The following is a 15663-nucleotide window of genomic DNA, read 5'->3' as shown; positions in this document are numbered from 1 at the left end:
AAGTAGTGCTTTATTAAGATTAACCTTTGCTAAAGTCTGTAGAACTGACTGGAAATAAGGTGGATAGCCAGTTTTCAGAGAGGTATGAAAACAAAAAGAGAGGACTGGAAAAAGAACTCATGAACGATTCATAGAACCTGGTGACTCAACGGTTAAAGAGAAAAAGAGTTTAAACTTCATGCCTGTCTCTTCCATTCTCTTTTCATCACTGGAATCCACACTAAATATCACTGGCCTTTGTTTACGCTGCACGGTCAATACCAGGCACAACGCACAATACAGTGTACAGTACACATACGACATGAGGCTTTTTAAATTTAAAACAATTAAAATTAAATAAAATTAAATGGCTAGTGGCCCACCCTACCGGACAGAGCCAATATAGAACATTTCCATCATTGCAGAAAGCTCTCTTGAACAACAGTGGTTTAGAGGGTCTTATCATTCTCACATTCAGCAAAACATTTGCTATTACAAAGACAAATCTGAATGGCATTTGCTGCCAGGCTTAAGCAATACTGAGAAACAGATTTGCAATGTACTCCCTTTCAGCAAGCACTTCAGTGCAGTTTACACAGCTCTCTAGAAAGTTAACAGACACATTACAAGTCACATTTTTGTAAGACCTTCCTTATCTAGAAAGAGAAAAAGGCAAGTTTAGAAGCAATATAAGCAGGCTGATATCCCAAAAACAGGATTACACCAGACATTTAAAAATGTGGATCTAGTCCAGGCCAGAACTGGTTTCCATAGTTAAAATAGGCAGCTGTCTTTGAGTATGACTTGAGAGGTGCCCCAGGAAATTACCAGTGAAAATAAATCAACTGTGCTGGAGTAGGGATGAGGGACTAACATGTACAGAATGCCTACTCAGTACCAAGACTTGGTTAGGCATTAGGATGTAAAGATGAGTAACATAGGGTTGCTGTTCTCAAAGAATATACAGTACAAGGACACAGAATATTAACAGGAATAACACAAGAACCTATATGTTCTGTGAAAAGGTCTGGAGAGGATAGTGTGAAGGTGTCATGCACTGCATGTTTGTGTCTCTCTAAATCTCATATTTTGAAACCCTAACCCCTAATGTGATGGCATTTGGAGGTGGGGCCTTTGAGAGGTGATTAGGTTTAGGTGAGGTCATGAGGGTGGAGCCCCCACGATGAGATTACTGCCCTTGTAAGAAGAGACACAAAAGAACCTGTTTCCTCTCTTTCTACCACCTGAGGACACAGTAGGAAGGCGGCTGTCTGTAAACCAGGAAGAGGGCCCTCACCAGAACCTGCGCACGCCAGCTCCCTGATCTCAGACTGCAGCCTCCAGAACTGTGAGAAATAACTGTTTGTTGCTTAAGCCACCTGGTCTGTGGTTCTCTGCTTTGGCAGCCGGGGTTGACGAAGACAGAGGGCATTCAAGAGGAAAAGGGTAAAGAGGAGGGAGGGTGAGTTACGGTCTAGAAAGGCTTCAGAGAGGAAGTGAAATGGGAGCAAAGTCTTAAAAGCTGCAAAGTTATGACAAAGAAGGGAGAACATTCTAGGCAGGGGCGATGTAAGCACAGATAAAATGATGGCAACGTTCCCAGGAAACCAATTCAGACTGAGTAATTTGTCCAAGATTACATGGTAGGCAGAGCCAGGACCTCAGGACTCTAGAAGCCTGTTTCTTCTGACACATGGAGCACCCAAACCCACTTCTCTATTCTTTCCTTTGGCTCCTACTCTTGATTCTGTGTTTCCAGACTCAAGACTAAGTGTTCAGGTTCCAACTACTCCTAGAAATCCTTCTCTGATGATTCCTTCCTACTTCCAGTATCACCCGCACCCTCTATCGTAACACAGGCATACCTCACTTTATTGTGCTTCACTGCAGTTTTATTGCTTATTACTGCAGTTTTTGTTGTTTTATCGAGGTCTCATTGGTTTATAACATTATATAAATTTAAGGTGTACATCATATTTCGACTTCTGTGTAGACTACATCGTGTATAGACTACATCTAGTTGCCACCTGTCATTGTACAAATGTGCCCCTTCACCCCTTTCACCTTCCCTCCTTCCCCTCTGGTAACCACAAATCTGTTTTCTGTAACTATGTGTTTGTCTGTTGTTGGTTTTTCATCTTCCACATATGAGTGAAATCATACGATTATCTGGCTTTCTCCATCTGACATTTCACTTAGTATAATGCCCTCAAGGTCCATCCATGTTGTCGCAAATGGCAAGATTTCATCTTTTTTATGGCTGAGTAGTATTCCATTTTGTATATATACCACATCTTATTTATCCATTCATCCATTGATGGGCATTTAGATTGTTTCCAAGTCTTGGGTATTGTGAATAATGCTGCAATGAACATAGGAGTGTGTATATCTTTTCAAATTAGTATTTTCGTGTTCTTTGGATAAATACTCAGAAGTAGAATGCTGGATCATATGACAGTTCTATTCTTAATTTTTTGAGGAATCTCCATACTGTTTTTTATAGTTGCTGTACCAATTTACATTCCCACCAACAGTGTACAGGGTTCCCTTTTCTCTACATCCTTTCCAACATTTGTTATTTGTCTTTTTAATAACAGCCATTCTGACAGGTGTGAGGTGATATCTCATTGTAGTTTTGATTTGCACTTCCCTAATAATTAGCGATGTTCAATGTCTTTTTATGTGCTTGTTGGCCATCTTTATGTCTTCTATGGAAAAATGTCTGTTCAGATTCTCTGCCCATTTTTTAATTGAGTTGTTTGTTTTTTTGGTGTTGAGTTGTATGAGTTCTTTATACACTAACTCCTTATTGGATATATGATTTGCAAATATCTTTTCCCAACTGGTAGGCTGTCTTTTCATTTTGTTGATGGTTTCCTTTGCTGTGCAGAATCTTTTTAATTTGATATAGTTCCATTTGTTTGTTTTTCCTTTTGTTTCCCTTGCCTGAGGACACATATTCAAAATGATGTTGCTAAGACCAATGTCAAAGAGTGTACTATGTTTTCTTCTAAAAGTTTTATGGTTTCAGGTCTTACATTCAAGTCTTTAATCCATTTTGAGTTAATTTGGTATAAGATAATGGTCTACTTTCATTCTTTTGCATGTGGCTGTCCAGTTTTCCCAGCACCATTTATTGAAGAGACTTTCCTTTCTCCACTGTGTGTTCTTGGCTCCTTTGTCAAAGATTAGCCGTCCATAGATGTGGGTTTATTTCTGGGCTTTTAATTCTGTTCCATTGATCTGTGTGTCTGTTTTTATGCCAGTACCATGCTGTTTTGATTACTACAGCTTTGTAGTATACTTGTTTTATAGTTTTCGGAAAGACCAGTTTACAGGTCTTTCATCTTCTCGGTTAAATTTATTCCTACGTGGTTTACTCTTTTTGCTGCGACTGTAAATGAGATTGAGTTCTTTGATTTCTTTTTCATTGTTAGTGTACAGAAATGCAACTGATTTTTGCATGTTGATTTTGTATCCTGCAACTTCACTGTACTTATTATTTCTAACAGTTTTTTTGTGGATTCTTTAGGGCTTTCTATATATAAAATCATGTCATGTGCAAATAGTGACAGTTTTACTTCTTCCTTTCCAATTTGGATCCCTTTTATGTCTTTTTCTTGCCTGACTGCTCTGGCTAGGTCTTCCAATACTATGTTGAATAAGAATGGTGAGAGAGTGGGCATCCTTGTCTTGTGCCTGTCCTTAGAGGAACAGTTTACAGGTCTTCACTGTTGAGTATGATGTTAGCTGTGGGTTTGTCATATATGGTCTTCATCATGCTGAGGTATTTTCCTTCTATAGCCATTTTATTCAGAGTTTTTATCATAAATGGATGCTGAATCTTGTTGAATGCTTTCTCTGCATTTATTGAGATGATTGTGTGCTTTTTAGTCTTTATTTTGTTAATGTGGTGTATCACATTGATTGATTTGGGAATGTTGAACATCCTTGCATCCCTAGAATAAATCTCAGTTGATTGTGCTGTATGTATTTTAATGTATTGTTGTATTTTATTTGCTACTACTTTGTTGAGGATTTTGCATCTATGTTCATCAGCGATACTGGCCTGTAATTTTCTTCTTTTGTGTTGTCTTTGTCTGGTATTGGTATCAGGGTAAGGTTGGCCTCATAAAAGGAGTTAGGAAGCATCCTCTCTTCTTCAATTTTTTGGAAGAGTTTGAGAAGGATAGGTATTAAATCTTCTTTGAATGTTTGGTAGAATTCACCAGGGAACCCATCTGGTCCTGGACTTTTAATTTTGGGAGGTTCTTGATTACCATTTCAATCTCCTTACTAGTGATTGATCTATTCAGATCAATAGATCTGAATCAACAGATCATATCTATTGATTCAATAATCAATCAATTCAGATCAATAGATCAATCAATTGATCTATTCAGTGATTGATCTATTCTACTCTATTTCTTCTTGATTCCATTTTGGAAGGTTGTATAATTCTAAGATTTATCCATTTCTTCTAGGTTATCCAATTTGTTGGTGTATAGCTTTTCATAGTATTCTCATAATCCTTTGTATTTCTGTGGAATCTGCTGTAATTTCTCCTCTTTTCTTTCTGATTTTATTTATTTGAGACTTCTCTTTTTTTCTTAGTGAGTCTAGCTAAAGTTTGTCAATTTTGTTTATCTTTTCAAAGACCCAGCTCTTAGTTTCATTGATCTTTTCTATTGTCTTTTTAGTCTCAATTTCACTTATTTTTGCTCAGATTTTTATTATTTCCTTCTTTCTACTGATTTGGGGCTTCACTCGGTCTTTTTTTCCAGTTCCTTTAGGTGTAACATGAGATTGTTTATTTGAGATATTTTTTTCTTAAGGTAGACCCGTATTCCTGTAAACTTCCCTCGCAGTACCGCTTTTGTTGTATCCCACAAATTTTGGCATGTTCTATTTTTATTTTCATTTGTCTCCAGATATTTTTTTATTTTTTCATTGACCCAATAGTTGTTCAGTAGCATTTTATTTAATTTCTACATATTTGTGACTTTTCCAGTTTTCTTCTTGCAGTTGATTTCTAGTTTCGCACTGTTGTAGTCAGAAGAAATGCTTGATATTATTTCAATCTTCTTAAATATATTGAGACTTGTTTTGTGGCCTAATATGTGATATATCCTGGAAAATGTTCCATGTGCATTCAAAAAGAATGTGTATTCTGCAGTTTTTGGATGGAATGTTTATATACATAGAGCAGTTTATATACAACTGCTCTAATGTGTCATTTAAGGCCAATGTTTCCTTATTGATCTTCTGTTTGGATGATCTATCCATTGATGTAAGTGGGGTATTAAAGTCCTCTACTATTAGTGTGTTAACTATTTCTCTTTTTATGTCTATTAATATTTGCTTTATGTATTTAGGTGCTCCTATGTTGGGCGCATAGATATTTACAGTGTTATATCCTCTTGTTGAATTGTTCCCTTTTATCATTACGTAATGCCTTTGTCTCTTGGTACAGTTTTTGTTTTAAAGTCTATTTTGTCTGATATAAGTATTGCTACCCCAGATTTCTTTTTGTTTCCATTTACATGGAGTATCTTTTTCCATCCCTTCACTTTCCGTCTGTGAGTGTCTTTAGATCTGAAGTGTGTCTCTTGTATGCAGCATATACATAGGTCTTGTTTTTTTAATTCATTCAGATACCCTATGTCTTTTGATTGGAGCATTTAGTCCATCTACATTTAAAGTAATTATTTATAGGCATGTACTTATTGCCATTTTGTTACTTTTTTCTGGATATTTTTGCAGTTCTTCTCTGTACCTTTCTTCTTCTCTTGCTCTCTTCCTTTGTGATTTGATGACTTTCTTTAGTGTTATGTTTGCGGCTTTTTCTCTTTATTTTTTTGTGTATTTATTATAGGTTTTTGGTTTGTGGTTACCATTAGGTTCATATATAATAACCTATGTATACAGCAATCTATATTAAGTCTCTTAAGTTCGACCTCATACTAAAAGCCCTACACTTTTACCCCCCATATTTTGTTTTTGACATCACATTTTACCTCTTTTGATTTTGTGTATCCCCTAACCTATCATTGTAGATATAGATAATTTTAGTAGTTTTGTCTTTTGACCTTCATACTAGCTTTATAGGTGGTTGATCCACTACCTTTACTATATATTTGCCGTTATCAGTGATATTTTTTCTTTGATAATTTTCTTATTCTTATTTGTGGCCTTTTCTTTTCCACTTAAAGAAGTCATTTTAACACTTCTTGTAAAGCCAGTTTAGTGATGATGAACTCCTTTAGTTTTTGCTTGTCTGGAAAATTCTTTCTCTCTCCTTGCATTCTGAATGATAACCTTGCTGGGTAAAGTATTCTTGGTTGTAGGTTTTTCCCTTTCAGCACTTTGAATATATCATGCCACTCCCTTCTAGCCTGTGAGGTTTTGCTGAGAAGTCAGCTGATAGCCTTGTGGAGTTCCCCTTGTACATAACTTACTGCTTTTCTCTTGCAGCTTTTAAGATTCTCTATCTTTAATCTTGATATTTTAATTATAATGTGTCTTGGTGTGGGCCTCTTCAGGTTCATCTTGTTTGGTACTCTCTGTGCTTCCTGGACCTAGATGTCTGTTTCCTTCCCCAAGCTATGGAAGTTTTCAGCTATTATTTCTTCAAATAAGTTCCCTGCCCCTTTGTCTCTCTCATCTCCTCTGGGACACCTATGACACAAATGTCAATATTCTTTACTGATGTTGTCCCAGGGATCCCTTAAATTGTCCCCATTCTTTTTTTTTTTTCTGTTCAGCTTGGGTGATTTCCTCTACTCTTTCATCCAGATTGCTGATCCATTCCTCTGTGTCATCTACTCTGCTGTTGATTCCCTCTAGTGAATTTTTCATTTCCATTATTGTATTCTTCAGCTCTGATTGGTTCTTTTTTATATTTTCCAATTCTTTGTTGAAGTTCTCACTGTGCTCATCTATTCTCCTCCTGAGTTCAAAGAGCATCCTTATAATTATTAGTTTGTACTCTTTATCAGGTAGATTGTTTATCTCTGTTTCATTTAGTTCTTTCTCTGAGGATTTGTCCTCTTCCCTTATTTGGAACATAGTCCTTTGTCTCTTCATTTTGCCTACTTCTCAGTGCTTATTTCTATGATTTAGGTAGATCAGCCATGTCTCCTGATCTTGGAAACGTAGTCTTATGTAGGAGATGTCTTAGGGGGCCCAAGAGCATGCTCCCCTCTTGTCACTCATGCCAAATGCTCCAGGGCTGTCCTCTGTGTGGGCTGCATGTGCCCTTCTGTTTTGATGGGGCTGCTATTGCTGCAGGCATGTGGGTAAGCTGGGCTAGCCCTCAGGCTGGCTGGTTGCAAGGCCCAGTCATGTGCAGCTGCTACAGGTGTGTTATTGGGTGGGGCAAGCCCCTGGCACAGCTGGCTGCGAGGTATGGTAGGGCACAACTACTGAGGGTTCGCTGGTGAGCAAATTGGGCTGCCAGTGTGGCTGGTTGCTAGGACTAGTGGCACACAACTGCTGCAGGCCCCCAGTGTGGCTGACTGCACAGTACAGTGGTGCTCAGCTGCCTCAGGTACACTGGTGGGTGGGTCAGGCCTCCAGTGAGTCTGGCTGTGCAAGACAGGGCTGTTGCTAGCTCACTCTTGTGTGAGACAGGCCTTCACTGCAGGCTGGCTATGTAGCCTAGCAGTGCACAACTGCCTCAGGTATGCTGGTGGGTGGGGCATGCCTCTGCACAGGCTGGCTGTGTGGCCTGGGGGTGCACAATTGCCTCAGGCATGCTGGTGAGTGGGACAGGCCCTGGTGTAGCACCACCTGACTGTTTCAGGCATGTTGGTGGGCGAGGCAGACCCTCTATGCGGCTGGTTGTGGCCCAGCAGTGCAAGTCTGCTGCAGTGCAAGGCTCACTGGTAGGCAGGACAGGTCCCTGGGGCAGGCTGCCTGGAAGAAAGCTTCCAATGGCATCTGCCAGTGTCTATGTCAGCATGGCTGAACTAGGTCACAATAATGGCTGCTGCCAGTGTCTCAGTCTCTGGGGCCAAGCCCAGCTGCCTCCTGCCTGTCTGGGATATCCTCTGAGCTCAGTAAGTGAGTCTTTTACCAATAGACTATGCACTTTTCTCTCTGGTGTTTTTGTGTTGGTTTTGGATCAAGTGAGTCTGTGCATAGGCCTTTTAAGAGCAGGTTTTCCTTTCCCTGAAGTTCTATAGTTTTCCTGGGCATATTCCTCATTGTTTTTCAAAGACAAGTGTTTTGGGATCTCACTTGTGCTGCCTCTGAGGGCTGGGGTGCCCAATGTTGATCTTGAATGCTCTGCTCCTCTGGGAAAAGCTCTGTACCTTTGAGGTCGCTCCCAATCGCTCCCACCGCTGCTGGGGTGTAGTTTTTTCCTCAGCAGGATGGGATCTCTGCCTCTTCCACCCCTCTGTGTTGTCCCTTGTTGTCGGGCTTCTTTTCATCCAGTTTCCAGATCTCTCTCAGAGGAAACTGCTCCACAGGTAGTTGTAGGTTGCTGCATCTGTGGGAAGAGGCGAGCTCAGGATCCTCCTACCCCACCATCTTCCAAACTCTCTCTCCACTGCGATTTTTATAAGATCCTCCAGCAGCAAAAAGATTATGACTCGCTGAAGGCTCATGACGGTTAGCATTTTTTAGCAATAAAGTATTTTTTAATTAAGGTATGTACACTGTTTTAGACATAATGCTATTGCACACTTAACAGACCACAGTGTAATATAAGCATAAATTTTATATGCACCGAGAAGCCAAAAAATTCACGTGACTTGCTTTATTGCAATATTTGCTTTATTGCGGTGGTTTGGAACCAAACCCACGACACCTCCCAGGTGTGCCTGTATTCTGTCTTCGTGTTGGTCTTCACAGGCTTACACCTCCCTATAGCCAGGACCCGTCTCTGTATCCTCAGCACTCAACACAAAGCACAGAGTGGCTCAACACCACAACACCAGGCTGCTAAGACAGCTGGGGCTGCTGTGCTTACGTCCATCCTTCCGCTCATCCTTGCATGTATTTATCCATCCATCCATGCTTGTAATCATTAATTGAGGGCCCCTTATAGATCAGGCATCATACAATAACCAGGGGTACAAAGACATATGGTCCCAAATCCTGAAGATTTCAGTAAAGTATATGTGTTAAGATAATTTTTAGAAAGTCCAAGATAAAATAAAAATATATAATCAATAACTATTTATTGAGCGTCTCTTATATGCACTGTGCAAGGTCCTAGACACACAAAGATTAATAAGATCCATCTTCTGACCTTACAGAGCTCTTACAGAGAGGAAAAAAGGAGAAACATATATAAACAAATACCTACAATATAATAAAGACGTGTTAATATCCAACAATGCTAGGGACTGGTTTACACAAAGAAGAATTTTCCCACCCAAAATAACAATAGTTCCTTAGGAGGTATTGGGAAACGGCACTGACAGTCAGAGAATCCTGGATTTTTAGCTTAGCACATGGCTGTTTAGGATAAAGACAATCCCCAGTCTCTGTGGCAAGTAGGGGTGGCGGTGAGAGCAGGTTCTAGGTAGTGTGCTACTGTTGTACTATTAAATATTTAACCAGCTTGGGGGGCGGGGAACTCTGATACGTAGTGTCTGCCAATTTCCATGGTGTAAAAACTCCTACCATGGCCAATTTCAAACTTCCAATGTGACGTACCTGAACACAGAGTTGGGAAGAGATGTGCCTAATCAGCTCTCACCAGCTGATACAAACCAAGAAGAGCAAGGAGGAGCCAGCTCCAAACCCCCACTGGTTCCAGTCAATGGCAAGGAAAGGAGGATGGCCTCCCCTTGCCCATTTCTTCTTCCTTCCAGCTGAAATGCACAGGCAGTAGTGAGCCACCTTGGACCAGGCAGGAAGGGAGAACACTAGGAATGGCAAAGCAAATAGGAAAAGGAACCTGAGTCCCTAACACCATGGCACTACTATGCCAGCCCGAGACTACTTCTGCCTGCACTGTTATGAGAGAGAAAGAAACTTCTATTTTGTTAAGCCATTGTTATTTTAGGTCTCTGTTAGAACAACTGAACTTATATCAAACTAATGCAATCATTTTGACAGCCATGAAGAAGAGAAGGCGATTGAAAGAAGTGAAGCTCAAGATAGGGAAAGTACTCTTACATTAAGAAGCTATAATAACATTATAGATGAAAGACATTGAGGGTCTGGATTTAGACCATGCCAATATAGTTAGGAAGGAAGCAGATATATCTCAAAAGAAACGAGCAAAAAAAAAACCAAAAAACAAAAAAAAACACACCAACTCAGAGAAGAGCTGAAATAAGCTGAAGAGTAGAAGCCATGGGAGAAATGTTTTAAGAAGACTGCCTACTACACCTAAGGCATGGCCAGAACTGACACAAAATGAATAAAACTGCCCACTGGAAATCTATGGTCTGGAGAGGTGGGGAGATATGGAAACAAAAGGGCAATTAAGCAGTGATACAAGGAGGTATAGGTAAGTGCAGGCTGAAGCAGAGGGAGTAGTCAGTTCTACTGATGGTGGTGGTAATGCGTAGGGCAGCAGGAAATCAGAAAAGACTTCATAAAGAAGGAGACTATAATGACAAAAACACGTCTTTAGAAATAAGCAGATATTCCATCTAGCAAGAAAATTGGCGGGGCGGGGGGTGCCCCGTGGCATAGCGGTTAAGTGCACGCGCTCTACTGCTGGCGGCCCAGGTTCGGATCCTGGGTGCACACCAATGCACTGCTTGTCAGACCATGCTGTGGCGGCGACCCATATAAAGTAGAAGAAGATGAGCACGGATGTTAGCCCAGGGCCAGTCTTCCTCAGCAAAAAGAGGAGGATTGGCATGGATGTTAACTCAGGGCTGATCTTCCTCACAAAAAAAAAAAAAAGTGGAACAGCATAAACAAAAATACAAAGTCATGAAAAGGCTCCATGTGGAAACTTTCAAGTAGTTCTCTATAACTGGAATCTTTAAACAAGAAAAAAGGTAAGAAATCAGCTTCTGTAGTAGGCTGAAGAGTAAACATGAGATGGAGAACAAAAACAGAGTCAGAGGGGAGCTCAACGCTGAAGGTAGCTTTGACGTTTTGTTCATGATGTGATACCCTGAGCATTTTCTAGACCCAAAAGAAGAAACTGACAGATACATGGAGGGGGAATTCAGAAGAGAAAGGGCCTAATAGAAAGAGGATGTTCAAAGTACATGCAACAAATTAGACAGTCTGATTAGCAGATTCTTAGATTCTATTCCCTTGAATGGAAGGCTTTGAAGCAATGGAAGAAGGGAAGACATTTAGATAAGGGGTCATGGTCTGCAGCCCAAATCTGACTCGCCACCTATTTTTATAACGCCCTCAAGCTAAGAATGTTTTACATTTTAAAATAATTGCAAAAAAATCAAAAGAATATTTCATAACACATCAAATTTTCGTGTCCATAAATAAAGTTTCACTGGAACATGGCCATGCTCATTTGCTCACAGATTGTCTATGGCTGCTTTCACACTACTATGTCAGAGTTATGTGGCTGGAAAAGAGCCCATGTGGCCCTCAGAGTCTCAAATGTTTATTCTCTGGCTCTTTACAGAAGAAATTTGCTGACCCCTGTTTAGATGAGGACAGTGAGTGCTCTGTGAGGATATCACTTAGGAGTCAGCATGAGGGTTACCAAAAAGGCTCTAGAAGAATCCAGAGACAACAATATGTAATTTGTATCTAATGTTATATAGTAGAATTTGGGGTGACAAAACGTTTTTCTACAACGGCAAGTTTACAAGGTGTTAATTTTCTTTAATAAACTTTCATATATAAAAGCCCCTTAACTATATCTTGCTGCAGGATCCGTTTTCAGGAACAAGTATATATTAGGTTTTCTCCCAATTCATACCCTGAAGACACCTGGCTGGTGCTATATCTTCTGGGTACTCAACAAGCTCACTCAGCACAGTTACTTCCATATTGTAGTACCAAGCATTAAATTAAGACTAACTAAATAAATAAATCCAATGAGATGTAGTATAAATGACATAAAACCCTTTAATGACACAGAAGCCCTATCTTTAATATAACTGTAAAAATTATATACCATATTGAAAAATAAAATCAAGAGATGCAAAGAGAGCTGTGCTGGCTAACTACATTTCTGCTTCCCTTTCATTTAGGTGTAGCCTTCTGATGAAATTCTGGCCAAGAGAAAGTAAGTAGAAGATGGGTATCCTTAAAGGCAGGGGCATATCCTTTTTTTACTTTTTCTTTCCTATTGGCTAGAAGACAGATGTGATCCCTCTTAGCTGATCAAAGATCTCAAGGAGCCTCTGCATCTCTGCATTTATTCAAATCTGAAACAAGATAATAGGCTGGCACTATTAAGCCAGAGTTTATTCACCACATTGGCCACAAGTATACTAAGAATATAAGGTAATGGAGTACACGCCGTCTGTAGCCAACAAACATGGAATAAAGCAATGCAAATAAACAACAATTCAGAATAATGTCATCATACATACTCTCAGCTTACCTCCTTGGATTCCCTTCGCCGTCGCCGTTTTACCAGCATTATCAAGTCCCACCATCACAAGAGTCACCTTTCTTAAAATAATAAAAATTTTAAAATCACTGAGTTAATTCAATATTGGGGAAAAATAAAAGTAAACTCATTCATTCAAGCAACATTTAAGAAGCATCAACTATGTACAAGAAAATCTGTTGGACACTAGAGGGTACAATGATGAATAAAATATAGATTCAAAAAGCAAAATTCAGGAAAAATATCTTTAAAGTGTCATCCTTTTGTTCTCTAAGCAAAAAAGGGAAACTGTACAATAGATAACCCAAAGGATAGAAGGAAGAGAGAAAGGGAAGGAGGGAGATGGATTCTAACACATGAGTTACTTATCATGGCTAAAGACTCAATTAGGCAGCCCTGGCGGTCTAGTGGTTAAGAATCGATGCTCTCACCACCATGGCCCAGGCTTGTTTCCCAGTCAGGGAACCACACCACCAGTCTGTTGGTTGTCATACTGTGGCAGCTGCGTGTTGCTGTGATATTGAAAGCTATGCCACCAGGATTTCAAATACCAGCAGGGTCACCCACAGTGGACAGGTTTCAGCGGAGCTTCTAGACTAAGACAGACCAGGAAGAAGGATCTGGCCACCTACTTCCAAAAAAATTGGCTATGAAAACCCTATGAATAGCAGCAGAGCACTGTCTGATAGTGTCGGAAGGTGAGAGGATGACGCAAAAAATGACCGGGCAGGGTCCTGCTCTGCTGTACACAGGGTCGCTAGGAGTCAGAACTGACTCAACAGCACTAACAACAGCTACAAAAGATTCGATTTTCTAGTTAATTGAATCCTAAGGATTACCACAAATCTGTTTTCTCTTGTGAAATTACATAAGAAAAGAATGATTGTTAGGTACTAGGCACTACTGGTGTGCTCAACTCTGTCTTCAGATAGGCAGCACATTTCCAAGTATAAATCTTAACTATAGTATAGTAACATGATTCTTAATTTAAGTGCTAACATATCTTGAAAGAGGGTTCCCACAATGATAAAACCTCAACTGTTTCTGATGATATCCTAAACTCTAGAGAGTCAGGAAAAAAATACAGTCTAGTTCAATTTTCCAACTGAAGAAATATAAGCCCAGGGTCCTAAGACAATGAGTCAGTTACAGAGTCAGAACCAGAACCTAATCCACCTGACTCCTAGGGACTGCTTAAACCTGGGACAGGTATAAAGGAACAAATCTATTACACTGGTCCTATCATCTTGGTGATTCGGTCCACGACTGAAGCGCATTTCTGTTCCAGGCCAAACCACTGCACAATGTAAGAGGGGGGCCCGTCCATTAACACCACGGATTTGGGAATATAGAGAGAAAGCCACAGCGTAACACGGCTGCTGTGTCAAAACCACAGGGCCACACTCTATGGGGTAGAGTCAGGGTTGCTGCCAAGTACAGTCATTCTTCACTGGCAATCATCCCAAGAAGGGTTAAAAAACAGACCCTAGGGCCGGCCCTGTGGCATAGCGGTTAAGTGTGCTACGCTGCTGGCGGCCCAGGTTCGGATCCCGGGCGTGCACCGATGCACTGCTTGTCAGGCCATGCTGTGGTGGCGTCCCATATAAAGTAGAGGAAGATAGGCACAGAAGTTAGCCCAGGGCCAGTTTTCCTCAGCAAAAAGAGGAAGATTGGCATGGATGTTAGCTCAGGGCTGATCTTTCTCACACACCCAAAAAAACAAACAGACCCTAGATGGCAACTTTGTTTTTTTTTTAATTTGAAATGTATTCAAAGGGTTGAGGGTGTGAGGCAGTCCCGTTATGGGTCACAAGCTGAAGAAGAACAAATTCAGTCTTGGAAAAACCAAATTGGTCATTTAACTAAACAATAGTTACTGACCATCTGTATACCAGACACCAGTGTTCTAGGTACTTGAGATACACCCGTGCTTATTAAAATCACCACCACCACAACGAAAAATAAACAAAAACAGATAGAGAAAATCTTCCTTTATTAAACTTAACATTTTAGTGGCAGGAGACAAACGATAAGAATAAATATAAGAAATAAGTGACTCATAAGTCATAGAGGATGTTAGAGGTGATTAACTAGCACAGAAAGAAGAGTGGAGTGGGGTGCAGGGCGGGGGTGGGAGGTGGGCTGCAGCTTCGGGTGGGTGGTCACGGCAGGCTTCACTGGGAAGGTAAAGTCTGAGCAAGGCCTGAAGGAGGGAGTTAGTCGTGCAAGTATCTGGGCCAGGAGAGAAGAGCAGGGGCAAAAGCACTAAAGAGGCATGCAGGAATGTTCTAGCATCAGCCAGGAAGTCAGGGTAGTAAAATCCAGGGAGAGAGGGGCAGGGAAGAAGGAAGGAGGTCAGATACACATCAGAGGCCAGACCATGTGGGGTCCTGAAGACTTTTGGCTTTTGTGAGTGAAATTAACTTAGTCTCCAAGTTAATTTCCTCTGCTATCCACTAGCCTTAGTCTTTTCTCAATGTGACAACCATCCCTACCCAGCATGGGGAATAAATGGAAGTATGTCTACACCTGAGCCACTGCATGAATCAAGTAAGCTGAAATTAGCAGCATCCCCACAACCCATCCCCAGTCAGCTAGTGGTGGGGTCCGTGGGAATGCCACAGAGATCCACAGCAGATTATGAATTTAAGGAGCTGAGAGTATTGTGATGTCAAGGTACCTCCATCCATGTGGAAATTTTACATGCATTTTCAACTCCGAAAAATATGAGTTTACTTCTTAAGGAAGCTGTGAGATATTTAGAGTATAACTTAATTTTTTTTAAGAATTCATAACTACCAAATATCAAAGAACAAGATTTAGGTACAAAATAATTTCCTAAACAAAACACAGTAAATGACTATCCAAAAAAGATAGGTAATATAGCCTTTAAACAATATTCAAGTTATTAGATATACAATGAATTAAACTAAAATAATATTAAAGCTAATTCAATTGCTCTTTAATAATTTATAACACATTTCAAGATCTATAGCACTTCAAACATCACCATGAACCACAACAATTACTTTTGGGGAACAAACCACCATTTTCTGCTTGTTTGTACCCCTTACTCTCTAAACATTGATTAAGCACCTATTATAAAGTAGCAAACAAATATCCACAGTCCCCAGTCCTCATAAGCCGCGGAGCCCAGCAAGGAAGCAGGCGCT

General features: G+C 40.3%; 1 protein-coding gene across 3 annotated transcripts in view; it reads right to left on the bottom strand.

Moving 5' to 3' along the window:
• ARL13B (ADP ribosylation factor like GTPase 13B) overlaps nt 1-15663 on the bottom strand; it is an 81933-nt gene that overhangs the window by 51142 nt on the left and 15128 nt on the right. For 2 of the 3 annotated variants that reach the window (XM_058555629.1, XM_058555628.1), the window contains exon 2: nt 12482-12552. In XM_058555629.1, coding sequence (XP_058411612.1) covers nt 12482-12552 — 71 coding nt within the window. The remainder of the gene's footprint in view (nt 1-12481; nt 12553-15663) is intronic. The other variant, XM_058555630.1, reaches the window with a different exon arrangement.

Source organism: Diceros bicornis, chromosome 15 (assembly GCF_020826845.1).
Source record: "Diceros bicornis minor isolate mBicDic1 chromosome 15, mDicBic1.mat.cur, whole genome shotgun sequence".
Classification (NCBI taxonomy): Eukaryota; Metazoa; Chordata; class Mammalia; order Perissodactyla; family Rhinocerotidae; genus Diceros; species Diceros bicornis.
This window is presented reverse-complemented; position numbering and strand designations above follow the sequence as displayed.